The sequence below is a fragment of the Dipodomys spectabilis genome, unplaced genomic scaffold (assembly GCF_019054845.1).
Source record: "Dipodomys spectabilis isolate Male_0828 unplaced genomic scaffold, ASM1905484v1 ptg000366l, whole genome shotgun sequence".
Taxonomy (NCBI): domain Eukaryota; kingdom Metazoa; phylum Chordata; class Mammalia; order Rodentia; family Heteromyidae; genus Dipodomys; species Dipodomys spectabilis.
Window position 1 is genome coordinate 2606586 of NW_024871043.1, and position 24856 is coordinate 2631441.

The 24856-nt window shown below is 52.9% G+C and overlaps 1 protein-coding gene across 4 annotated transcripts in view; it reads left to right on the forward strand.

Moving 5' to 3' along the window:
* Window positions 1–24856, forward strand: part of Gtf3c1 (general transcription factor IIIC subunit 1) — a 53737-nt gene that overhangs the window by 3381 nt on the left and 25500 nt on the right. For all 4 annotated transcript variants that reach the window (XM_042666585.1, XM_042666587.1, XM_042666586.1 and 1 more), the window contains exons 2-10: window positions 1719–1928; window positions 5031–5207; window positions 5453–5596; window positions 7495–7591; window positions 11017–11140; window positions 19113–19274; window positions 21113–21228; window positions 22398–22713; window positions 22970–23163. In XM_042666585.1, the coding sequence (XP_042522519.1) occupies window positions 1719–1928; window positions 5031–5207; window positions 5453–5596; window positions 7495–7591; window positions 11017–11140; window positions 19113–19274; window positions 21113–21228; window positions 22398–22713; window positions 22970–23163 (1540 nt within the window). The remainder of the gene's footprint in view (window positions 1–1718; window positions 1929–5030; window positions 5208–5452; window positions 5597–7494; window positions 7592–11016; window positions 11141–19112; window positions 19275–21112; window positions 21229–22397; window positions 22714–22969; window positions 23164–24856) is intronic.

A 24856-nucleotide genomic window follows, 5' to 3' on the forward strand; every position in this document is an offset into this window, starting at 1 on the left:
GAGGTAATCAGTGATCATTTTTTCCTCTCGGGGGTGTTTGCCCTTTATTACAAAGCCCCAGGAGGGGGGCCCAGTCTGGAATGAGAAGGTGCTGGGAGATTTGTGGGAAACCAGTCTAGTTAGTTTGAATGTGGAAATGAAGAGAAGGGTTGGGGAGACATTAGGTAAGACAGCCAAGAGGGATTGGTAACTGGTTGGAAGTGAAGTGGGAGGAAAGGTAGGGATCTAGCTTGTGCCCCAGGTGTTCGTGGCTTGGGCAGCAGGTGAGAGTACTTGTTCCCTTCTCTGAGGCAGAGGAAACTGGAGCCTTGTGGAGATGAGGGAGATGCTAAAAGAACTTTTGAGACTCACTGACGCTGAGCTTCCTTTAGGTTGGCCAAGTTAAGATTGTTTAGTAAACATCTGGCTTCCTGGGAAGGAGGCTGGCTGGAGGGAGGGACTGAGCTAGACCTCTCTGAGTCATCCAGAGAACTTGGTCATTAAGGCGGCTGGCCTTGATCCTCCCTCAGAGAGAGTGCTTTGTGATTGGAAGGCTCCAGGCTCCTCCCAGGCCACTGCACCTGCATTTCCAGGCTGGAGAGAGAAGGCAGAGTCTTCAACCCACTACTAAAGCGCCTTGACATGGCTAGGAAGGTGGCTTAGTGGTAGATGGCTTGCCTAGCGTGCATGAAGCCCTGGGTTCGATTTCTGAGTACTACATACACAGAAAAAGCTGGAAGTGGTGCTGTGGCTCAAGTGGTAGAGTGCTAGCCTTGAGCAAAAAAGAAGCTCAGGGACAGCACCCAGCTCTGAGTTCAAGCCCTAGAACTGGCAAAAAAAACTCTGACAGGCCATGTGAATAGAGGGATGAATAGTGTAGTGAATCATCCCAGAAAGACTAGAAAGAAAGCTTGAAAGAGCTGTGTATTGATGGTGCGTGGTGGAAGAGCTTGGCATTGAGGAAAATCACACAAGCTCGGGATGGTATATGGAGTACAGTCAGGGGGCTTCGTTTCTTTGTGAGTGTGTGTTTGTGTGCACATGTACGTATATCGTGCGTGTATGTGAGCATGCATGCTGGTAGTTGAGCCTTAAGCTCTCACCTAGTGTTTCTTGCTCAAGGCTGCCACTCTACCATTTAACACACACCTCCACATCTGGAATGTTGCTGATTGACTAGAAATAAGAGTCTCACCCACTTTCCTGTGTAGACCAGCTTCTAGAGTCCAACCTTGGCCCTCAGATCTCAACCTTCTAAGTGACTAGGGTTACAGGCATGAGTCACCAGTGCCCGGCTTCTGCCTGGCATTTAGGAAAGTAAACAGGACTGAGGACTCACGTGAGAGCTGTCCATGCCCATGATAAGGGAAGCCATTCAAATGAACGAGGGTGCCAGCAAGCTACCAGCACAGAGATGGGAAGATGTCAGCTTAGAGGGAGAAAGTCTTGACACTGCAAGTTCAAGTTCCCTCCAAACTCAGGCATCTGGAGCCTGGGCCCACATGGGGAAAGACACCAAAAGGTCATGGCCCAGGTCAGTCAGATAGTTTGGGTCCAGTATCCAGTTCTCAAGGTGTTTTAGAGGATCATGGGAAGGGCAGGAACCCACTTGTCCACCTGTCCTGGTGGGACATGAAGTCAGAGCAGACCAGCCTCTTCTCTGTGGTCTCTGCTGGGGTCAGCATTATTTCTGGAGCTGGGGTGGGGGTGTGTGTTTCATGTGCACGCTCTGCCCCTAGGTATGAAGAAATTGATCTGGAGACTGGGATTCTGGAGTCCAGGCGGGACCCGGTGCCTCTGGAGGACGTCTATCCCATCCATATGATCCTGGAGAACAAGGACGGCATCCAGGGCTCATGCCGCTACTTCAAGGAGAGGAAGAACATCACCAGCAGCATCAGGACCAAGACGCTGCAACCCCGCTGTACCATGGCCGAAGCCTTTGACAGGTAGTGGACTTGCGCCCTCAGAAACTGCCCTGGGGAAGTCTGGGGTGCATCCTGGGCCTCCTTCACTCCCTCCGCCCCTGTGGGCTGCCCCTGTCCTTCATGCCTGCAGTCCTGCACAGTTGGGGATGGTGGACAAGCCAGCATTCACACAGGGCCTTTGGCTCTGTTTGTAGCCAGGCCCGCTTCTCCCCAGCTGTCCTGTGAGCTCTCAGGCAGAGAGCCTCTCCCAGCAGAGGCCAATTCAAATTGTGATTTTCCTCAAGTCCCCAGCCTGGTTCTACCCCTTCTTCCTGCTTAAAAGGATGTGGAGAGCTGCCAGTGTGAGCCCCCTGCAGTACCCCCTTGTCTTCCAGTGCAGTACTTCCATATGTCCCTTCCTTCTCAGGAAACAAGAAATGGTAGCCCCCCCCCCCCAGGCTTGATCTAGATGCTTCCATTTCCTTCTCCAGAAGCCCAGCTCCTCACCCCATGTTCTTTCTCACCTCTGACCTTCACTCCTTTAAAAAAAAATCTTTTAAGATTGTTATTATAAAGATGGTATATAGGCTGGGCGCCAGTGGCTCATGCCTGTAATCTTAGCTACTCAGGAGGCTGGAATCTGAGGATCGTGATTCAAAGCCAGCCTGGGCAGGAAAGTCCGTGAGACTTTTTTTTTTTGGTCAGTCATGAGGCTTGAACTCTGGGCCTGGGCGCTGTCCCTGAGCTCTTCAGCTCAAGGTTAGTGCTCTACCACTTGAGCCACAGTGCCACTTCTGGTTTTCCGAGTGGTTTATTGGCGATAAGAGTCTCACGGGTTTTCCTGGGCTGGCTTCGAACTGCAATCCTTAGATATCAGCCTTCTGAGTAACTAGGATCACAGGCGTGAGCTACTGGCTCCCAGCCCTGTGTTTGCTTTTAATTGTAGCTCACTGCTAATACTTAGATACATGGAGTTCCAGTTTCTCTTCAAAATAGCAAGAACAGCTAAGCTAGTATGGCTGATTTTTTCTTAGCATATGTAAGGCACGCAGATACAGTGTACTCTAGCCAGTGCCCCCTCCCCCACCATTGTCCCCTACCTGCTCCTGGACCTCCTGTTCCCCGGGCTCTGTGGACCAGAGTCCTCTGCAGATGAGCCTGAGCTGGACACCTAAGCTTGTGTTCAGGTCTGCTCCCTGTCCCTTGCCACCTTGGGTCTCCCAGCGTGCCTGTTCCCTACCATGCTTCAGCAGCACTCAGTACCCCCTTGTTTCTGAGGACCAAGGCCTGTGTGGGGTGCTTTTCCTTCTGCTCAGAATGCCCAGTCACAACCTCCTCCTCCCAGCTTTACCTTGATTGCCACCCAGGCACCAGCCGCCCCTCTGTAGGCCACGCAGGAGCGTGCCTCAGTGACTTCCAACCTGGGCGCTGAGCATTTAGGCCTGGCAGGTGGCGTTGCTTGGCACTAGAATGCTTTCAAGTGTTTGCGCTCTGCACCCACTCCTCCTAGGCCACACAGGGAGCGGGCTGTGTGTGGCAGATGGCAGTTTAATCTGCACGCAGCTCTGGCCTCCAGCCGGAAGCTGCAGCCAGGGGGCCAGGAGTCTCACCAACAGAACAGATCTGTGACAGTTTAAAGCACCCAGCTAGGAAGTGCTCTGGACCTCTTTAAGGCATAATTTCTGCTAACACAGCCATTAGGACTTAGAACTAATCATTTGTGCAAAACCTGGTCATTATCAATTAAGTGAAAGTTAGACTTCAGTCCACTGATGATCACAGTTTAGTGTGGGTTGGATTTCTGTTTGTTTGTGTGTTTTGTTTTGTTTATAGTACTAGAGTTTGAACAAGCACTATACCACTGAGCCATGCTCCAGACTTGCTTTTTGTTGGTCATATTTGAGATAGAGTCTAGCTCCCTTGTCTAGCACATACCTGGACCTTGAACCACTTAATTTATTAGGCCTCCTATTGTTGCTTGGAGTGATAAGTGTGTGCCAGCCAGCCCAGCTTCCTCTGTGGAGATAGAGTCCGGAGCACTTTCTGCCTGGGCTGGCCGGGAAACTCAATCTACCCCATCTCAGCTTACCATGAAACTTGAGGTTGTTAAGCGCATCTTGGCACTCAGCTATGGACTGAGAAGAGGGTCCCCTAAACTTTTGTGCTAAGGCTAGCCTTGAACATGCTCATCCCAGTGTGCTAGGGGTATAGAGTGAGCCACTGGCTCCAGTTCAGTGTTTTAGACCCTGAGGTTGGTTTTGATCAAAGCAGCTTAGCTCACTAGCAAAGTTCATTCACTTAACACAGGAATCTAGGCACTAAGGGTCTCTGCCTGCTCATGTTTGAGTGAGGGGGAACAGAGAAGTGTCCAAAAAACAAAACTTCCATTCTAGGAGTGCTGAGTGACAGGGTAGGAGCGGTTAGAACTCTGGTTAGTATTTTTCTGGAAGCTGGCCACTGAGCTGTGACCTGAAAGATAAGGAACATTTCTTAGAAGGTCCAGGAGGAAAGCAGCTGGCAGAGAGCCTGGGCAGCAGCCCCACAGCTCTGCAGCGTGTTTAGAAAGAAGAGGGCCGTGTGGGTGTGCTGGCGGGGGAGGCAGGGAGGCCCCGTCTGGGACGGGCTCACCGACCATGGGGAGCTCCTGGCCTGGTTCTGACACTGAAATTTTGCTTAGTTAATTTGGGGGGATTGTGAACCTCTCAGAAGCAAGAGGAAATGATGACTCGTGTTTCCGTTTGCTGGTAGTGGAGTGTGTGTGTGTGTGTGTGTGTGTGTGTGTTTAATTCAGGGCCGTTTGCTGGTAGTGGAGTGTGTGTGTGTGTGTGTGTGTGTGTGTGTGTGTGTGTGTGTGTGTGTTTGTGGTGTGTGTGTGTGTGTGTGTATGTGTGTGTGTGTTTAATTCAGGGCCTTGAGCTCTTGCTTAGCTTTTCTGTTCAAGGCTGGTGCTCTCCCACACCTCCACGTGTGGCGTTTTGCTGGCTAGCTAGAAATTAGAGTCCCTCAGCTTTGTCTGTCCAGGCTGCCTTTGAACTTCCTTTCTCAGGTCTCAGCCTCCTGAGCAGCCAGATTGCAGGGGTGAGCCACCAGTGCCCGGCTCCTTGGCACACTTAACTTCTGCTCGTGGCTGTTTCTGACTTGTAGGTGGGGCAAGAAGCTGATCATTGTCGCCTCCCAGGACATGCGCTACAGAGCTCTGATAGGCATGGAGGGGGACCCCGACCTCAAGCTCCCCGACTTCTCCTACTGCATTTTGGAGCGGTTAGGCCGGTCCAGGTGGCAAGGCGAGCTGCAGCGAGACCTTCACACCTCTGCTTTTAAGTAAGCCAGGAGACCCTTCTCCACTTTGAATTTGAGGCATGGCCTGTGCCCCACGTACAGGGGCCAGCTGCCTTGTCTTCCCTGAGCATGGCTTTGTGCTCCAAGGCTGTCATCTCCCGATGACACCTCGCAGCCTGGCTGGGTGGGAGGCGTGTGGCTCTGGCTTAGGTCCAAGTGAGAGACCTTGTCCTTGCTGGAGGTCAGCGAGCAGCTGCATAGAAGGGCCCAACCACTCTTCCTCGCAGGGTGGATGCTGGAAAGCTTCATTATCACCGGAAAATTCTCAACAAAAACGGACTGATCACCATGCAGTCGCACGTGATCCGATTGCCCACCGGAGCCCAGCAGCACTCCATCCTCCTCCTCCTGAACCGGTTCCACGTGGACAGGTATGGGCAGGCGCGGAGAGCAGCGCTCGGGGCTGCTTTCCCACTGCAAAAGTTCTAACAGCCTGAAACGCAAGTTAGAAAATGACCATAGCTTTTAAAAAGACTGGATTCCCCCACTCGCCCTGGGGCTTAAACTCAGGGCAGGGCCTGGGCGCTGTCCCAGAGCCTCTCCGTGCTCAAGGCTCTACCACTTGGAGTCATAGCTTCACTTCCCCATTTCTGGTGGTTAATTGGAGATAAGAGTCTCCTGGGACTTTCCTGCCCAGACTGGCTTAGAACCTTAATCCTCAGATCTTAGCCTCCTGAGTAGCTAGGATTATAGGCATGAGCCACCAGTACCCAGCTTGAATTTTTTTGTTTTTGAGTTGGTCCTGGGTCTTGAACTCTGGGCCTTGGCGCTGTCCCTCAGCTCTTCAGCTCAAGGCTGGCACTCTCCTACTTGAGCCACAGCGCCACTTCCGGCTTTTTCTGTTTATGTGATGCTGAGGAATCGAACCCAGGGCCTCATGCATGCAAGGCAAGCAGTCTACCACTGAGCCACCTTCCTAGCCCCTTGAATTTTTTTTTTTTTGTCGGTCATGGGGCTTGAACTCTGGCTTGGGTGCTGTCCCTCAGCTCTTCAGCTCAAGGCGAGCACTCTACTGCTTGAGCCCCAGTGCCACTTCCAGTTTTCTGGTGGTTTATTGGAGATAAGAGTCTCACGGACTTTTCCTGCCCGGGCTGGCTTTGAACCGCAATCCTCAGATCTCAGCCTCCTCAGTAACTAGGATTACAGGCATGAGCCACCGGCGCCCGGTTTTGAATTTGTTTTTAAATGATGAAAATATGCCCCAGCTTGATAAGCAGGACCATATCCTGCACATATGAGAATTGAGACTCTGCCTCAAAAATAGCCCCAAAAAAGCTGGAGGCGTGGTTCAAGTGATAGTACCTGCCTAGCAAGCATAAAGTCCTGAATCCCCAGTACCACCAAAAATAAAGAAAAAAGCAGCCCCGGGAGATGGTGATTAAGCTCTATGTCCTCTGTGTCTGACCACTAGCCCCCCATGGAAGGCGATGGGCAGTGATGAAGGACAGTTTCTGTGTCAAGTTTCCACCACCCATTCCCTTGGGTGTGGCTTAACTCAAAGAAAATGCTGGACACCCAGGGATGGGCTGGCTACTGACTGCAGATGTCTAGGAGTAAAAGTCATCTTCGAGCTGAACTGTCAGATGCCCTGTGGTCCTCACTGAAGACTGTCCAAGTATCCTAAGTTTCTAATTCCATCTTTTGTTTTTGTTTTTTGTGCCCATCCTAGGGCTTGAACTCAGGGCCCGAATGCTGTCTCTGAGCTAAAAGCTCAAGGCTATTACTTGAGCCACAGTGCCACTTCTTGTTTTCTCTTCTGGTTTTCTCTTGGTTAGTTAGAGATGAGAGTCTCACAGGCTTCCCTGGGGCTGGTTTTGAACTACAATCCTCAGATCTCAGCCCCCTGAGTAGCTAGGATTACTGGTGTGAGCCACCAGTGCTCCTGTTTGAGTTTTCACCAGTAAAACTTAAATGATCACATAGTTGGTGGCTCACACCGGTAATCCTAGCTACTCAGGAGGTTGAGATCTGAGAATCTCTGTTTAATGCCAGATAGGAAAGTTCGCAAAACCCTTATTTCTAATTCACTACCAGAAAATCAGAAGTGGTGCTGTGGCTCAAAGTGGAAAAGGTACTAGCCTTGAGTCGAACTCAGGGACAGTGCCCAGGCCCAGAGTTCAAGCCCCACAACCCACCAAAAACCACACACACACACGCACGCACGCACGCACGCACGCACGCACGCACGCACGCACACACACACACACACACACACACACACGTGTTTTTTAGTGGTCCTCTGAACTCTGGCTGCACTGGCTCATTGCAGGAGGAGCAAGTATGACATTCTCATGGAGAAGCTGTCCATGATGCTGAGCACCCGCAGCAACCAGATGGAGACACTGGGCAAGCTACGGGAGGAGCTGGTAAGCCACCTGCCCTTCCCCTCCCTTCCCCTCCGCTTCTGTCCCCCACCCCCCCCAACTGAGTGCTGGCTGGGTATGGGTTGCATGCTCATGGGGCGCAGCCTGCCGGGCTGGAATCCAGCACCAAGGCAGTGATGGAGCGACGTGTAGACAGCACTGCTCTACACAGTTCTCCGTGATCATTGGGGCACAACCAGCATCAGAAGATCTGTAGGCTAGCCATAGCACTTTCAGCTGAAAATTGGAAGTCAGGTTTCCTGGGTGCTTGTAATTGTTCCCCAAAAGGACGTGGTCTGTGGCTCTAGTCCTCTTGTGTCACCTGTGCCACGCAGGTGGAGTGGTAGTCTCCATCTTCTTAGCTGGGGGGAGGAGCAGATTTTGGTGTGGCATTGGTCAGTGTTTTCCTGGTCATTCAGACATTCCCTATACAGAGATGGCCTGTGGAGATCTGGACTCTCAGCTCCCCCTGAAGTCAGAGGCCCCAGGCCCCAGGCCTGGTCCTGCAGTCCCACATGGTAACAGTTAGCTGTATTTCTTGCACACTGAGCAGCCCTCTCCACTCCCACTTCTGGTCTCAGACAGTGAGCAGAGTCAGTGCCCTGCTCATCCCTGTGCTCTCCCTGCTGTTTGGGTAGGAGAGTGTGTCTCCCGTGTCTCAGTCTCTATTGAATGTGGAAAATGGAAGGTAAACTCTCTAGAGGTCTGAGTAGAAATGCAGAAACTTGTGGCCCCTTTTGCATGTCTGTGCTTTGTGTGGTCCATGTGGATTTTGGAAGATCAGGCTTCTGCTTTGCAGAGTCCTTTGGGGCAGGGCCGGGGCTGGGGCCCCGGGTCAGGGCCAGCCTGCGCTTTGATCAGCCATATGGATTGTGTATGCTCCAAGGCCACTATTCCGTTTATTCATTCAGCAGATGGTGCGGTGGGTTCTGATTAAGTTAGAACTGTGTTCTGCAGGAAGGTGACAGAACTGGGGGGCGGGGGGGGGGGGCAGGTCCCACAGTCACCGTCACTGGGTGAGCTGAGAGCAGTGGGGACATGGCAGCAGTGGCAGTACAGCCAGGAAGGAAGGTGGGGCTGGGCTGAGGAGCTGGGCACCACTGTCTCGACAGTGCCCATGGTGTGTGCGCAGAGAAGCTACAGGTGCCTGTGATGGGCCAGGTCTGGTGCCATCTGCGTAGGGCTGGGTGTAATGGATGGGCGTCCACAGGGCTTTCCCTGGTGCTGGGGGCACAGCTAGATTAACTGTAGGTGCCATGTGCAAGCCGGTGGTTCCAATGAGCCATCTGGGACTCATCTGTATTTTTGGATATCCATATGTTCTGCTGCCCAGCAGCAAGAGTGCCAGCCCATCGAGCACTGATCACAGATGGGTGCCAGCGACAGCCCAGAGCCGCTGGCTGCTGTCTCTCCCCCAGTGTGAGGACAGACCTTGCAGACTGAGCAGTATACTTACTCCAGGGCCAGAACCAGGCTTGCCGCTTCCTGCAGCTTTGTAGCCAGGGGTGTGGCAGGAAGCTTGGAGGAATAGGTGCCTGGGGTGACCCCCCTCCCCCACCCCCCCACTGCAGGGGCGTGGTCTTCTGTCTGCTGCCTGGTGCCCAGAGCAGCTGCCTTCCCCACAGTGCTGGTGGTTAGACCAGCATGGTTTAGGGGCCAGGGTCTGGTTTCTCTTTGCAGGAAAATGTGTTCTTTTCACTGGCAGCAAGGAAGTTCCTTTAGAAAGGTCACCTGTGAGCCATGGAGGCTGCCTTCTGGTGGCCCCGCAGCAAGGACATCCACAGGGCCTTGGCTACGTCAGCCTGGCAGAAGTGGAATGATAACATGCATTCTTTCTGCACTACATTCTAAACAAGTTTATCAGTGATTTTAAAAATCTTTTGTTCCTGTCTGTACTAGTGCCTGTCAGATACCAGGATACAAAACAGTGCAGCAAACTAATTTATGATCATTAAAATAGCAAAAGTGGATATTTATTAAGTTGCAGTCAGATTTAAGTATATAAACTGAGCAAAGAGAAATGAGCCATATTAAGAGCAGCCATATGCAGACCTACCTACCATTTGGCCCAAATTTAGCCCTTTTTGACTTACCTGGGCTGCAATGGTTGGAGTGACTCAGAATGTATGTTGTGTATGTGTGTTTTTATTTTTATTTTTTTATTTTTTATTTTTTTATTTATTTTGGGGTCCGGTCATGGGGCCTGAACTCTGGGCCTGGGCGCTGTCCCTCAGCTCTTCAGCTCAAGGCTAGAGCTCTACCACTTGAGCCATAGCGCCACTTCCAGCTTTTTTCTTTTTGCTTATGTGGTGCTGAGGAATGGAACCCAAGGCCTCAGGCATGCAAGGCAAGCGCTCTGCCACTGAGCCACCTTCCCAGCCCTGTGTATCTGTTTTTAATAATTCATGTCACAGTTAAAAAACAATATAAGAGGTCTCTGGTAAAACATCTTGCTCTCTTACTTTCCTCAACCCACCCTATATATACTTTAAGGGTCTCTTTCCCCCTCATATAATCAATAGCCAGGATGATTTCATTTAGGTATAATGCCTATAATTCCAGCTAACTCAGGAGTCGAGATAGTGAATGGATTGTGGTTCAAGGCCAGCCCAGGCAAAAAGTTGATGAGACCTTGGTGGTCTGAGCCTGTGATCCTAGCTATGTAGGAAGCAAAGTAGGAGGATCATAGTCCAAGGCCAGGCTCAAGCAAAAGCAGTTGGAGATGTGGCTTAAGTGGTAGAGCATTTGCCCAGTCAAGGGACAGGCCCTGAGTTCAAATCCCAATACCAGGAAAAGAAAAAGGCAGGGTTATTTCTATGTTGGTCTGGATTTTTTGGGTGTGTGATTTGTGGGATTGAACTCAAGGCCTGGGCTGTGTCCCTGAGCTCTTTGATTCAAGGCTAGCACTCTATCACTTTGAGATATAGCTCCTCTTGTGGTCTTCTGATGGTTAATTGAAGATAAGAATCTCACAGATGGGCTGGGAAGGTGGCTTGCCTTGCATGCATGAGGCCCTGGGTTCAATGCCTCAGTATCATATAAACAGAAAAAGCCAGAAGTGGTGCTGTGGCTCAAGTGGTAGAGAGCTAGCCTTGAGCTGAAGAGCTGAGGGACAGCGCCCAGGCCCAAAGTTAAGATTCCACGGCAGACAAAAAAAAAAAAAAAGAATCTCACAGATTTTCCTGCTGCGGCTGGCATTGAACCGTGATTCTTAGATCTCAGCCTCTTGAGTAGCTAGGATTACAGGTGTGAGCCACCAGCACCTGGCCTGGTCTGGCTCTTGTTCTGTGTCCCTGACAACATAGCATGGCCATCTTTGCTCCTAACACCTTGTGTTTCCTCAACAGATTCAGGCCCTGAGCCTGTGCTCCCTTGGCTTTCAATTTCCCAGCCTGCTTGATGGTGGCTGTTACCTTGTGTCTTGGCAGGGGCTGTGTGAAAGGACATTTAAACGTCTCTACCAGTACATGCTGAATGCTGGGCTGGCCAAGGTGGTGTCTTTGCCCTTACAGGAGATTCACCCTGAATGTGGACCGTGTAAGACCAAAAAAGGTAAAGACAGAGCCTCGCCCCCCCCCCCCCCCCAACGTGGGCCAGTGGTTTCCCCTTGTCTCCTCTTCCGTCGGGCTGGGCCTTGCACACACTTTCTCATCTCTACACTCAGGGTCTGGCTAGGGACCTTCTGTCATTACCTGTCAACATCCCTGTGTGTGACTCAAACCAGCATCTCAAACCTCCCCCCTTCCACCAAGCCACCATCTGCCTCGGTCAGCACATTAGTGTGTCACGCGCACAAAGGTATAACCACCATGCAGAGCCAGATGATGAAGGTCGATCATGTGGCCTTGTGGTGCAGCCTGGGATGCTGTAAACACAGGCGAGCTGTCGTGGGTTACCAGGACACCCTGAGGACAGCACACTTTATGTACCTAGAAGGAACAGCGCCTGAAATGAGCATAAACGTGTAGCAGGTGCATTAACCAGTAACTCATTGTTTGCCACGATCAGGTGTTGTGCACTGTGTAAACGTTATATGCCTGGGCACACCGTAGGTGTGTTGGAGATGTGGGAGAACTGTGCTATGGTGCTCCCAGGACAGGGTACCCTAACACAGGGTGTTTCTGGCTCTATGAGAACCCTGGTGTCTGCACCCACCTTCGCTAGAATCTCCTGGGCAATGCACAAGCGTGTGTATTTTATGCCACAGGATCTCCTCTGGTAACCAGACAAGCCAGGGATATGGTTGTTGGTGTTTCACACATGAGCGAATTGAAGTTAAAAGGTGCAGAGTAACTCGTGTTACCAGCGAGCAGCTGGTGTGTGCAGAGGGAGCATCGGGGTCCACTAGCAACTTTAGACAACAGGCTATAATTTCAAATCCATCCCTAGTCCTAGATTTTTCTCCCCCGGTTTTTCCTAGTTGTCTTCCCTGATTAACCAAAACCATTTTTAACAGCCGAGAGTCACAGCCCCGTGAGTACAGTTCAGTAGACAGCACGTCTTTTTCTCCATTCTGCCTGGAGATCGGAGATGAGGTACACAGAGGGGACAGGAAATGAGAGCAGAGGGCCGTTGGCAACCTGGGGGTGCTCAGAGCAGACAGACAGATGGCTGTGGACTAAGCAGACCAGGAAGGCCAGATGTGAGAGGTGAGGGCCAAGAACCAACACCTCCAAATTCAAACTGGGGAGTTGGGGTATCACTGAGTCAAGAGTATCGGGGGGGGCTTTGAGGCCAGAAGAGTGGGTAACAGTCTTCTGGGGGAGCAATTGGTCCCCCTCCTACGGTGCCCAGCCAGATAAGAAGCCCCTTCCCCCAAACGAATGGCTTGAAACTGACAGCTGACTCCTGGTGGACCTGGAGCCAGGAGGTCCTGACCTAGAATTCTAGCACCGTCACTTCCCAGGCCCGGGGTGGGGGGCTCTACCCCTCAGATGCCTTCCTGGCTTCTGAGCAGCCACAAATGAGGACGTGCAGGCCAAGTGTAGCTCTGTGGTTTGTTTGGTTCACAGCATGCTATTGCTGAATTCGTTGCTGGCACTTTAAAAAAATCAGTCATTTTCACTGGAGTCTGACTTTCTGTCCAGGTGTAAAAGTCAAAGTAGGCGACAGTGATGTGTGTCCTTGAGTAGCGGCCAGCTGGGCAGGAGTTCATCTGTGCACCTTGCCTGGGGTTGGGAAGATGGGACTTCCTGGAAGAAGGCTCATAGAGTGGTGGCTTTGGCTCCTGCATGGGGTGAAGAGGCAGGCACCCCCAGACCACTCAGGACATTTAAGTTACATGTCATACCTGTGCATGCTGAGGCCCCCCCCCCCCCCCCCAGTTTGGTCATAAGAACCACATCTTCTCTCTTTCCTGCCATGGCCCCTGCACTACACACTCATCCTTTCCCCCCCTGTCCTGCTTAGGCTCAAACCCAGGGCGCCACCCCTTCCCTCCTTTCCTGAAGTGTTTTCTGTCTCAGTCACGTGCCTTGACCTGCTAGGTCAGGAGCTCCTTGAGCTTTGGCCACGCCCCCTGCTTATGATATTCTTAGTGTTTAGAACTGAGTGGGTGCTGAGTACCTACCTGTTTAGGGAATCAGTTAACCCAGGCCAATTTGTTCCTTTACTTGTGCAGACTAGGGGTGCTGTGCCTTCTATACTTTGTGAAATTAATGTTAACATCTTCCCTCTAAGCCAAGGCGCCATGGACCAGAGAAGGTGTAGATAACGCAGCGGCTGCTGCGTTACTCTGTGTGAATTCACAGGTGTCCCTGGGTGTGTAGGAATTCCAGTTTGTATGTAAGGTCTATTTTACATGCATATTTCACTGCACAGAAAGCCGCAGTGACCTATTTAGGAAAAAGCAAAATAACCCTTAGTATCTTGTTCAGATGCCCTGGATTGCACTGTTTTACAAATTTGAGTGATTTTTTTTTTCAGTGTTTACCAGCCATCCTGCATTTATTAAATTGTTCTGAGACAAAGAATGAAGAGATGGGAGGCAAACTGTTAGCCTCTCCCAACTCCTTCACTGCTGACGCATGCCAGTGGAGTTGCTAGTTCAGTGTGTCAGGGTGTATTCAGCACTGAATGGCATGGGGGGGGGTGAGTGAGGGACCCCTCCTATACCCAACAGCCCTTCAGAGATAAACAAGCTAACTGCCAGTGGCTCCTACCTATAATCCTAGCTACTTAGGAGGCTGAGCTCCTGTCAGAAGCCAGCCCAGACAGCTAAATCCATGAGACTTTTACTTCCAATTAACTTGCAGAAAACCTGAAGTGGAGATGTGTCTCAATTGGTAGAGCACCAGCCTTGAGCAAAAAACTTAAGGGACAGCCAGGTGCTGGTAGCTCATGCCTATAATCCTGACTACTCAGGAAGCTGAGATCTGAGGATCACAGTTTGAAGCCAGCCTTGAAACCAACCCAAGGAAGGAAAGTCCTTGAGATTCTTATCTCCATTTAATCACCAAAAAGCTAAAGTAGAGATGTGGCTCAAGTAGTAGAGTGCTGACCTTGAGCAAATAAAGCTCAGGGACAGTACCCAGCCTTAGGACTTGTAAAAAAAAAAAAGGGGGGGGGGTGGGAGTAGTTGGAAGGGTGGGAAAGGAAGGTATGGTAGGGGAAAAACAAAGGAGGAGGTAATAATGCTCAATAGGAAATGTACTCATTACTCATGGAACTGTAACCCCTCTGTACAGTATTTTTACAATTAAAAAAAAACCATAAAATAAAGAAAAACAAAACAAAAAGAGGAAGGAAGGAAGGACCACACCCTGTCCCTGAGTTCAAGCCCCAGTACTGGGCGCAAGGGGGGAAGGACAGATGCAGCAAGATTGTAGGACATAGGATCTATACGTAAAAAACACCAAAATCAACCTGAATTTCTATATATTGGTAATAATCTGAAGATCAAATTGAGAAAGCATTTCTGTTTATGGCAACTGGGGAATACAATTAACAGAAAAGTGCAAACTATACTTTGAAAATGTAAACCTCTGCCCAGAGAGGTTTTAGATTAAATGAATGGGAGAGTATCACACATGCCTGGATTGAGAGACTTCACATTATTAAGGTAATACTCTTCCCCAGACTAGTCTGATTTCACAGTGGTGTCTGATTTCCAGCCAACATGGGGTAAATTGACACCAGTCCTAAACTTGGAAGGAATTGCCAGGGAGCCAAAACAATCTGGAGAAAAGAGCAGAGGAGGAGAGCTCGCAAGAGCACTGGCCCACAACAGAATTGAGGGCCTGGAACAAACTCACACACAAGGTTGCTCACAGGAGGCCCACAAGGCCAATCCTGATGTCTGTACTTGCAGGCCCTGGCCAGGTTGGCTAAAGAAATAAATCTAAGCTGAGTCCAAGTACTGGGGAGGGGTATTAGGCCCCCAGGCCTGTGAACACACTAAGATTCCTGACACCTATACACTTAATGTGTGAATGGTGTGATAGGTTAATTAAACCTCAAGTTTAAGTTTTGGGGAAAAAAAAAACTGAACCAGGAGACAAAACAGTGCAGAAAACTAATTTCTGATCATTAAAATAGCAAAAGACAATATTTATTCAATTGCAGTCAGATTAAAGTATATAAACTGAGCAAAGAGAAATGAGCCATAGTAAAAGCAGCCATCTGCAATACAATCAAAGGTGTCAGAGCTTCAGAACCAAGCAACTGCAATTAAAGAACGAAGCCAGGGAAACAAAAACTAAGGGCAAATGTAAACATAGAATAGAACAAGATTGTGAGAAATTTTAATAGTGTGGAAAATTAACAGCACGGGGAAAGTTATTGAAACAGTTAAAAGTACGCAAAACTGATTAAAGGGTACCACATAAAAATGAAAAGCAATCACGATTGTTAATAACTAAGCCACATGAGTAAAAGAAGCAAGGACATTTTAATATAGCAAGACTGCTATGAGCAAAACTTAGATCTCAGAAGCGGGGGTCAGATTTACCGGAGTGTAAATTCCTGCACTGGAGAAACTTCTCTAGGGGCAGGAGCCACTCTAGAGGAGGCTCCTGTATTTTCTGGAACAATTCTTTTCCCTCGGGTACAGCTTCCCCTTAGGCAGCGCCCCAACGGCCTCCCTCAGGAAGCATACTCATCCGAAGTCCATCCAGGCTGGGCTGTGCAAGAGTGCCTTTGTGGGGTGAAGGCTCCCAAGAACCCCGCTTGGGGCGGACGCCATTTGGGGCCGGTGTCTGAGCCTGCGCTGGGGGAGGAGGGCAGGGGACTTCCTCTCAGCCCCTTTCTAGGGCTTTGCTCACCAACTGCTTGGTGACCGTGGGACATCCACACCAGGGGACCAGCTGGGGAGCAGGAGTGGAGGCCGGCCAGCCTCAGCCTGCTGCATGTGCGCGGGGTATGGAGGCCGCCATCTGCGCTGGGTGTTTAATGAGATTTGGGAACTCTTCGACCAGGAGCAGCACACAGGTTTCCTAACCTATGTCATATGACTTCCTGACTTCCAACCCCCCCTGGGCTTGTCCTAAGACAACTAAAGAGGCAAGGACCAGGCAAGCTGATACCCTGTTATTTTCCCACTTGTGGCTAGCCTTGGGGGAGGGGAAGGTTAAAAACTTAGCATTCCTTTTCCTCCCCCCCCCCCCCCCCCCCCCACATTTGTCTGCTAGGAGACTGGGCCTCAGTCTCGTCTGAGGTTGCAGAGCCAGTCATGTGGTGCGGAATCTGAGTCGCTGCTGCAGACTGCTGTCTGGGCCGACTAGGAGAAAAGGCAGGGGTTGCTAGCACCTGGGGCCTGAGCAAGGGACGGAGAAAGGCAGCTGAGGACAGATCCTGGGGTGCCAGCATCCCCTCTTCCTGCCTAGCCGTTCTCCATATTCACTGCAGGCACAGCTTTGTCCAAAAATCCAACTACAGCGTGCTCTGCCTGGACAGACCTGCACTCCGCTGCCCCCTTCTCCAGGCCCTGTCCCGTTCCATGCTCTGCCTTCACTCAGCCTGGCATGCCTGTCCTCGTCTTCCTAATGTGCCTCCTGCGTGTGTCCTTGCCCATCCAGGCAAATTGCCACTCCCTTCTCCCTCCCCCAGCACCAGCTTGGGTCCAGTGCATGCTGGGAGTGGAGCCGGTGGCATGTATCGGGGTGTGGATGTTCGCAGAGCCCTCCGTGTCTTCCAGGGTTAGCAGTGCCAGGGCTGAGGCTCAGGGAGGAAGGGAGCGTCTCCCTTTGGTGGAGCCACAGCTCAAACCCAGGCTGGCATGAAAACCAGGCCCATGGCTGTGCCAGTTCCTCCCGACTCGACCAGGCAGCTTTCTGAGGTCCAGAATAAATGTGGAATCGAATGGATCTGGAGTCCCCAAGCAATCGGGCGACCTTTTCAGCCCTGTTGACAGGGTTTGACATTTGATCCTCAGCTGTGTTTTTCTAGTTGTCATGGGAATGGTAGTGATGGTAGATACAGTAGCAAGTGTTAATTGACCACTGTTCAATGGCGGACAGTCTAGGTGATCGCTGAGGCTGGTGGAAGGAAACGGAGTCACAGAGAGCAGACATCATCCAGCCAGGGTTAGATAGTGGATTCCAGAGCCCACGCTCTTCCCCATTCCTGCCCTGCTCTGAAATTCCCTCGCCAGGCCCCTCAAAAACCACCTAAGCGCACTTTCTTTTGTTTTCTTCTGGGGGCCTTGCTTGGTGATGGGCCCAGGGCCCCCAGCACCGTGGGCCAGTGGCGTCCCACTGAGCCCTGGAAATCTGAATCCCGAGGCTAGGACTGTGGCATGGCTGGCCGGGTGCATGGTAGAGAAATGGGCTGTGCTGTGAGCCACAGACAGAACTACACGGCTCCTAACACGGCCCAGTCCTTGGCGAAGGTGCTCTGTCCTCCGGAAGCAGCGCTGCCTCCCTAGGCCGAGCCTCCGGGCTGCCTGGGAAGTCCAGCCCAGCACTGCCCGTGCAGAGCAGCGGGCTAGCCTATCATGACGCCTCCCCGGTGCTGGGACTGCTAAGAGTGGCTGTCACGGGCCAGGGCCGGCAGCTCACTCCTGTCATCCCAGCTACTCAGGTTGGTGAGACCTGGAGGATTACGCTGTAAATCCATCCCGGGCAGAAAAATCCACGAGACCCCCATCTCCAACCAGCTAGCAAGCAGTTTTGGGTTGGAGCAGGCAAGCCGAAGGGAGTTCAAGGTCCTGAGTTCAATGCCCCAGTACCTCACTGCCTTCCTGGCTCAGTGCTAGCTCTGCCCGTGCACAGTTCGGTCACTCACCACGCACCCAAGCGAGTCTGTCCCTCAACATCCACAAGTTGAGAGCGTGGCTCGCGGGGGGGGGGGGCCCGCCTGCCTCAGGCTGTGAGGTTTTCTGGGTTCTGGCCCACAGCCTCAGAACAGACCCCAGCCCTGGGGGGTTGTTCCCCAGCATCTTCCTGATTCTGGAAGCTGCAGGACTCCCTCAACTGTGGTTCTGTCTCACCTCTACCTTCAGGCTTGTAGGTGCCACCCAGACTCTGAATCTCCCGCCCGTAAGGACTGGGCCTCCCTGGCCAGCCAGAACCACCTCCTCACTTCGCAGCCCTTCACGCTGGAGCAGGACCCACAAATCCCTAACTTAAGCATGCCTGCAAAGTCACTTAGATGCCACCTAGATAGTGTGGTCACTACTGGGGGGTGGAGGACATTGCTCTGCTTCCCGTGGTGCTGTGGGACGGAGAATGTCTCAGCATTCCACGGAACAGCCCTGCCCTGCCCTCCTGAGTGCCTTCCACTGCCGCTCATGAGCTGGTTAAGTGTCACTGCCTAGGCCCTCGTTGCTGATCTCTGTCAGTCATTGAGCTTCTGCCATAAAAGCGCCATCAGGGGCCCCTCAGCCCTGGCGGCCTTTGGCTCTTCTAGTTATTTTTATGAGACAAAATCCCATTCAGGATCACTCCAATGGTCCCAGAATGTACTAGAAGGGTTGGAGTAGGGGATCGGTGCTGCTCCTCCTTCCCCCTTGTCGGGAGTCAGCCAGTTCTGCCAGTGCCACTCTTGAGTGCCCCCTGCTGGCTTGGGGACAGCCAGGTGAGGAGGGACAGGTCCTGACCCATAGCTGCTCTCTGCAGGAAGGTCCCCTAGGGGGCCACTTCCTCTCTCCTTCTGTCCACCTTCCTTGTTGTGTTCTTCTATTTTGAATGCCAGCACTGGGACTTGAACTCAGGACCTTACAACTCTCACTTTTCACTGGCATTTCACTTAAGGTTAATACTACCTCAGGGTTTTTGCTGGTTAACTGGAGATAGGAGTCTCATGGACTTTCCTGCCCAGGCTGGCTTTGAATCGCAATTCTCAGATGTCAGCTTCCTGAGTAGCTGGGATTATGAATGTGAGCCATCAGCTCCCTGCTCATTTTCCACATCTTTATTTACCCACTTTGTTACCAAAAAGTGCCCCGGTGGAGTAAGCTCTCAGGTTTGTGAACCTTGCGGGAGGGAGAGGGAGGGCGGGGAGGCTTAGGCTGGGATCTTCCAGGGCCGTTCCTGCCCCTCACCGCTGGCCATTTCCCTACGCCACAACCAACGTGCTGTGTTCCCAGGGACGGACGTCATGGTGCGGTGTCTCAGGCTGCGGAAGGAGTTCAAGCGGAAGGTGGACGATGACCACGATGACGACGATGACGAGGAGGTCATCTCCAAGGGCGTGCCCCCGGTGGACATCGTGTTTGAGCGGGACATGCTCACACAGACCTACGAGCTCAGTGAGTCCTGAGCGTGTGGCCTGGGAACGCAACACCACTCCCAAGGCCACTGCCTTCCAGGGGCTTTGGCTTTGGGACTGGCCCGTGGCCACCTTGGCCGGGTAACTTTAGCAAGGTCTCTCATCTGTAAAGCGGGCGTATTCTTAGAGGTTCTTAGACAGGTGGGAAGCATAAGTGCCTAGAGAGGCGCCCATGTGAAGGGGTTTAGTAGGGGATGCCTTTCATGTCCTTCCATATCCTGTACAGGCAGGGCTGAGTCACCACACTTTTGCTGGGTGCCAGTGGCTCACTCCTGTAATCCTAGCTCCCAGGAGAGAAATAGTGCTTGACCAGCTATCCCTAATTCGCCCAAGTGTACATCTGCAATTAGCCACGCTAGCACATTGTGAGCACAAACAATAGGAGACTAAAATGTCTAGAGCAGTGCCTAGTGTGTAGAAAGCACCCAGAAGACTAACTGTTTGTCCTAGCCCATGTTCTGGTACTTCAACAAAGTGCCTGAAACTGAGTAATTTATAAAGAAAAGATGTTTGTGCTGGTCCTGGGGCTTGAACCTTGGGTCCTGAGCACTCTCCTTGAGCTTTTGTGCTCAGGGCTAATACTCTACCACTTTGAGCCACAGCTCCACTTCTGGCTGTTTAGTAGTTATTTGAAGACAGTTTTGTGGATTTTTCTGCCCCAGCTGATTTTGAACTGTGACCCTCAGCTCTCAGCCTCCTGAGTGGCTAGTATTACAGGTGTGAGCCACAGACGCCTGGCAATGAGTTTATCTGGACTTGCCGTTCTAGAGGCTTAGGTTGGGTGCTGGCACTGGCTTCTGATCACAGCCTTGTCTTGTGCCACTTGGTGGAGGAAAAGCAGGAGGGCAGCCAACACATGGAAAAGTGGCCACACAAAGGGCATCCGAGGGCGTGGCAAAACCTGCTCTCGAAGTAACTAATCCTCTCTGAGAGTAAGAACTCTACCCTTATCTCAGAGCTCCCAGCAGCCCTATGTCCAGGAGTCAAACTCCACTGGGGAGCCATCTCAGGTCTCCTAGAGTTCCTGCCTAGGTGAGGTGAATGGTGAGGTGAATGGCTTTGTCCCTTAGAAGTAGTTGGGACGACAGCAGCGAGAAACAACGGGGCCATGCCACTCAAAGTGATGGCAGCAAGGCACCCGCCAGTCCTTCCCTGAAGCTGACTGGCATCCATTTCCTTCCTCGTCTCTGCTCATGGGGCAGGACAGTGTCTGGAGCCCCAGTGCCTATCCACACGGGCACGTGGAGAGTGCACACCTGTGCAGGGAAGGCCAACGCACAAGGATCGCGTCTCCAGAACAAGTTTCTCAGCTAATTATTTTGATTCTTTTTAAAAGGGTCACTTTTGCTGGGTGCCAGTGGCTCACGCCTGTAATCCTAGCTACTGAGGAGACTGAGATCTGAGGATCGCAGTTCAAAGCCAGCCCAGAAAGTCCAGAGACTCGTATCTCCAGTTCACCACCCCAAAACCAGAAGTGGAGCTATGGCCCAACGTGGTAGAGCACTAGCCTTGAGCAAAAGAGCTCAGGGATAGCACCCAGGCCCTACATTCAATCCCCATGAGAACAATAAAAGAAGAAAGAAAAGCGGGGGGGGGGGGGGGGGGGGGGGGGAGGGTGTTATCTTGATGTGTGTGGAAAACAGATGGGAAAGTCATCTTCCCATGCATGATGAAGTGCTAGTCATGGGTGGGTGGTCACTGGTACCTCACCTAGGTAGGAGCATGGAGACCAAACAGTGAGGAGGAGAGAGGCCTGGTAGGCAGGGGGCAGGGGCCTGGGCCCGACTGGGTGGGGCTCAAGTGTGTTGTTCCTCCCAGTTGAGCGCAGAGGCACGAAAGGAATTTCCCAGGCTGAGATCCGAGTGGCCATGAACGTGGGGAAGCTGGAAGCCAGAATGCTGTGTCGGCTTCTTCAGAGGTTCAAGGTTGTCAAGGTAACGTCCCGAGCCTTCCCCTTTGTACCAGAGGCAAACCGCGGCTGCCTGCCTGTGCTGTCGCCACTCACTGCCGGATGCTGATGGCTCACACCTGCAATTCTAGCTACTCAGGAGGCTGAGATCTGAGGATCGCAGTTCAAAGCCAATCCTGGCAGGAAAGTCTGTGAGACCCAATAACTACTGATAAACTACCCAAAAAGCCGGAAATGTTGCTGTGGCACAAGTGCTAGAGTGCTAGCCTTGAGTGAAAGAGCTCGGACAGTGCCCAGGCCCTGAGTTCAAGCCCCAGGACTAGCCAAAAGAAAACCAAAAAAGAAGTGGAGTTCTTAGCAGTGAGAAGTCAGAAGTCACCCTCGTGGGGGAGCAGTCGGCTGACCCTCTCACGTGATTGCCTGGCACATAGACACTCCCTAGCAATGTGGTGTGCCTGGTGCGCCCTTCGCCATCTCAGCCCTGATGGTTGTGTTAGCTTTTCGCAACCATAATGAAATCCTGAGGTTCTACTCCATGATAGAGTAGCCCGCATTGCTTTGGGCCCCTGGTTAGGGGAGCACATGGCGGAGCAAACGGCCCCTTACATCACGAGCCAGGAAGGGGAGAGGGGAGGTGATCAGTCCCGGAGTCCCCGTGAAAGAACACGCACCACGGGGACCTCAGCCCCTCCCACTAGGCCACACCTCAAGGTGCTGACACCCTGGGGAGCTCACCTCTGCCACCTGGACCTTCTGGGGCCAGGCATGCAAACCTCAGCAGGCCGCACCCACTCCTGGTGTGCGTTTTGGACGTTTTGTGGGAAGGCGGGATCATAGTTGACCCAATGACAGCAGGCACTTGGCACCGTCCCTGGGTTGGTCGTAACTGAGCCCCAGTCTCCGTGGCGATGGTGGAGCACTGGTGCCAGGCCCTGGGTGACCAACGCTGGCTGCTTCCTGTTGCTGCCCAGCCTCGCACAGGCCTGGAAGCCCCATGGAAGGCGAAGCTGGGCCCTGCCTCCCAGCCTTGCCTCCCAGGATGCTCCAGGGATGTCCGAGCCGGGCCCGCTGCAAGGTCCTGGCGGCCTTAGCACACATACTCAAGGTCACAGTTGAGGAAAGTATCCTGGCAGGAAGAGGGCCACCAGCCTTGAGGGTGTTGAACATTCCTCCCCCACTGCCTCCCCCCGCCAGGGCTTCATGGAAGATGAGGGCCGGCAGCGGACCACCAAGTACATCACGTGCGCGTTCGCTGAGGAGAGTGACCTGAGCCGCCAGTACGCGCGGGAGAAGGCCCGCGGCGAGCTGCTCACCACGGTGAGCCTGGCCTCGGTGCTGGAGGACGCGCTGCTGCCCGAGCCCGAAGGAGAGGACGCCTTCCTCTCCGAGTCGGACAGCGAGGAGGAGCGCCACACCACCAAGCGCAAGGGCCGCGCGCCCCGGGGCCAGGCCAGGGCGTCCGCGGACGCGGGGCCTGGCTCTCAGCCCCACCACTCCACACCAGGCAAAGGTAGGGCGCGGGCATGCGCGTGGGGACCCCCGGGCCCGACCCGCATCCTATAGGGGAGCTGTGGAGAGCCTGGTCCTGCGATCCCCATCCTCCCTGCCAGTGCCGTGTGTTGAAGGAACTTGCGTGAGCTCCCTCTGTCCCCTAGATGACTAGCGATCTGCTTCAGGGTTTGCATTTAGAAAGCGTGGGTTGTTGGGGCTGGCCTTGCCGGGAGGTGTATGTACTCTCCCCCTCCTCCGATTTGCCCTCCTCACAGGTGGATGGAAGGCCGGAAACATGAACGCGATGAAGGCCCAGCCATCTTCTTCCCTGGGGGCAGCTGAGGAGAAGGGGGCCAGAGACGGCCTCGGGGACACCAGCAGCTCCTCGGACCTCGTGTCCTTCGGCTCTCACTGCGTGGAGAGCAATGGCGGGGACATCGCCGTGATCGAGGAGGTCCGGCTAGATAAGGTCAGTGGTCATGGGGAGCGGATGCGAGGGCCACGAGGACAGTGGCAGCCAGTAATAAGAGTGCCGGGGGGCTGGGAAGGTGGCTCAGTGGTAGAGCGCTCGCCTCGCATGCCTGAGGCCCTGGGTTCCATTCCTCAGCACCCCATAAGCAGAAAAAGCTGGAAGTGGCGCTGTGGCTCAAGTGGTAGAGCGCTTGGTCTTGTGCTGAAGAGCTGAGGGACAGCGCCCAGGCCCCGAGTTCAGGCCCCACGTGCCTACTCCATGCCCGGCAGCAGACAGTCCCAAGCCTCCCCTGCCCTGCCCGAACCCTGCACAGATTGGCCCTGGTCTCCCAACACCCACTCATTGCTCGCACACTCCTTTTCCAGAGTGGCCGTGGTGCATAGATTGCTGACGTGCCCCTCCTCCTCCCTCCTCGATTTTGATGGTCCCTGCTGAGGGAGGTTCTACAAGGGTGTTGAGCGGATACAGAGCAGGACACTGAGGCAAGATCTCGCTATGTTGCTCAGGCTGGCCTTGAACTCCTGAGCTCAAGCCATCCTCATGCCTCAGCCCCGCCAGGTGGTGTGCGTCACCGTGCCCCCAGGGTGCTGTTAAACATCTCCCAGTAGTGAGCCATCTGGCTGAGGATGTCAGCTCTGCCAGGGTTAGGAACCTGCTTCAGCCAGGCGTTGGTGCCTCACACTTTTAATTCAAGCTACTCAGGAGGCTGAGAGCTGAGGTTCGCAGTTCAAAGCCAGCCCAGGTAGAAAAGTCGCCATGAGATTTTTTTTTTTTTTTTTGTCAGTCATAGAGCTTGAACTCTGGGCCTGGGCGCTGTCCCTCAGCTCTTCAGCTCAATGCTAGCGCTCTACCACTTGAGCTACAGTGCAACTTCTGGTTTTCTGGTGGTTTATTGGAGATAGGAGTTTCACAGTCTTTCCTGCCCAAGCTGGCTTTGAACCGCGATCCTCAGATTTCAGCCTCCTGAGTAGCTAGGATTACAGGCGTGACCCACCGGCACCCGGCTTCATCATGAGAGTTTTATCTCCAGTTAACCACTCAAAAACTGGAAGTGGTGCTGTGGCTTAAGTGGTAGACCCCTAGTCTTGAGCACAGAGAGACTCAGGGAAAGTGTCCAGGCCCTGAGTTCAAGCCCTACACCACAGAAAAAGAAAGAAACCTGCTTCAAGTGCAAGGCCATTATAAACATATAAAATTACATGTATATAAGCAGGAAACAGTTCGTTCTGTTCAGACACTATCGAATGTCCAGTGACATGTAGGCAAAGCAGCCCTGCCACGTGAGCCACTTTGCACAGGAGAGCCTTTCCTGGTACAGGGGTCATGACCCTGGGTGCCTAGCATAGAGCTCGGCCCCTGCTGCAATGACCCCTGTGTTGAGGCCCCACAGCCCCAAAAGAGAGCTGTAGCCCCTGAGGAGTTGTCATTTTCCCAGAGTGCCTCCCGTGGGCAGAAGTGCCCCGGGCGGCTGGCTGTGCTAGCAAGCTGCTCGGAGTTCCTGCCAATCAGACTCTCCTTTCCATTCGGGTCTCACTGGGGGCAGATGGCACAGGGTTGAGCTCCTGAGGACAGGAAGGAGGCATTTAGGGGCCATGGGCTTCTGGGCAGAGGTCACAGGTCCTTCCACCTCCACTGGGCCGCAGACTTGTGCCCCCAGGGAACCCAACCTGGACTCCTCCCCCTTCCCCCT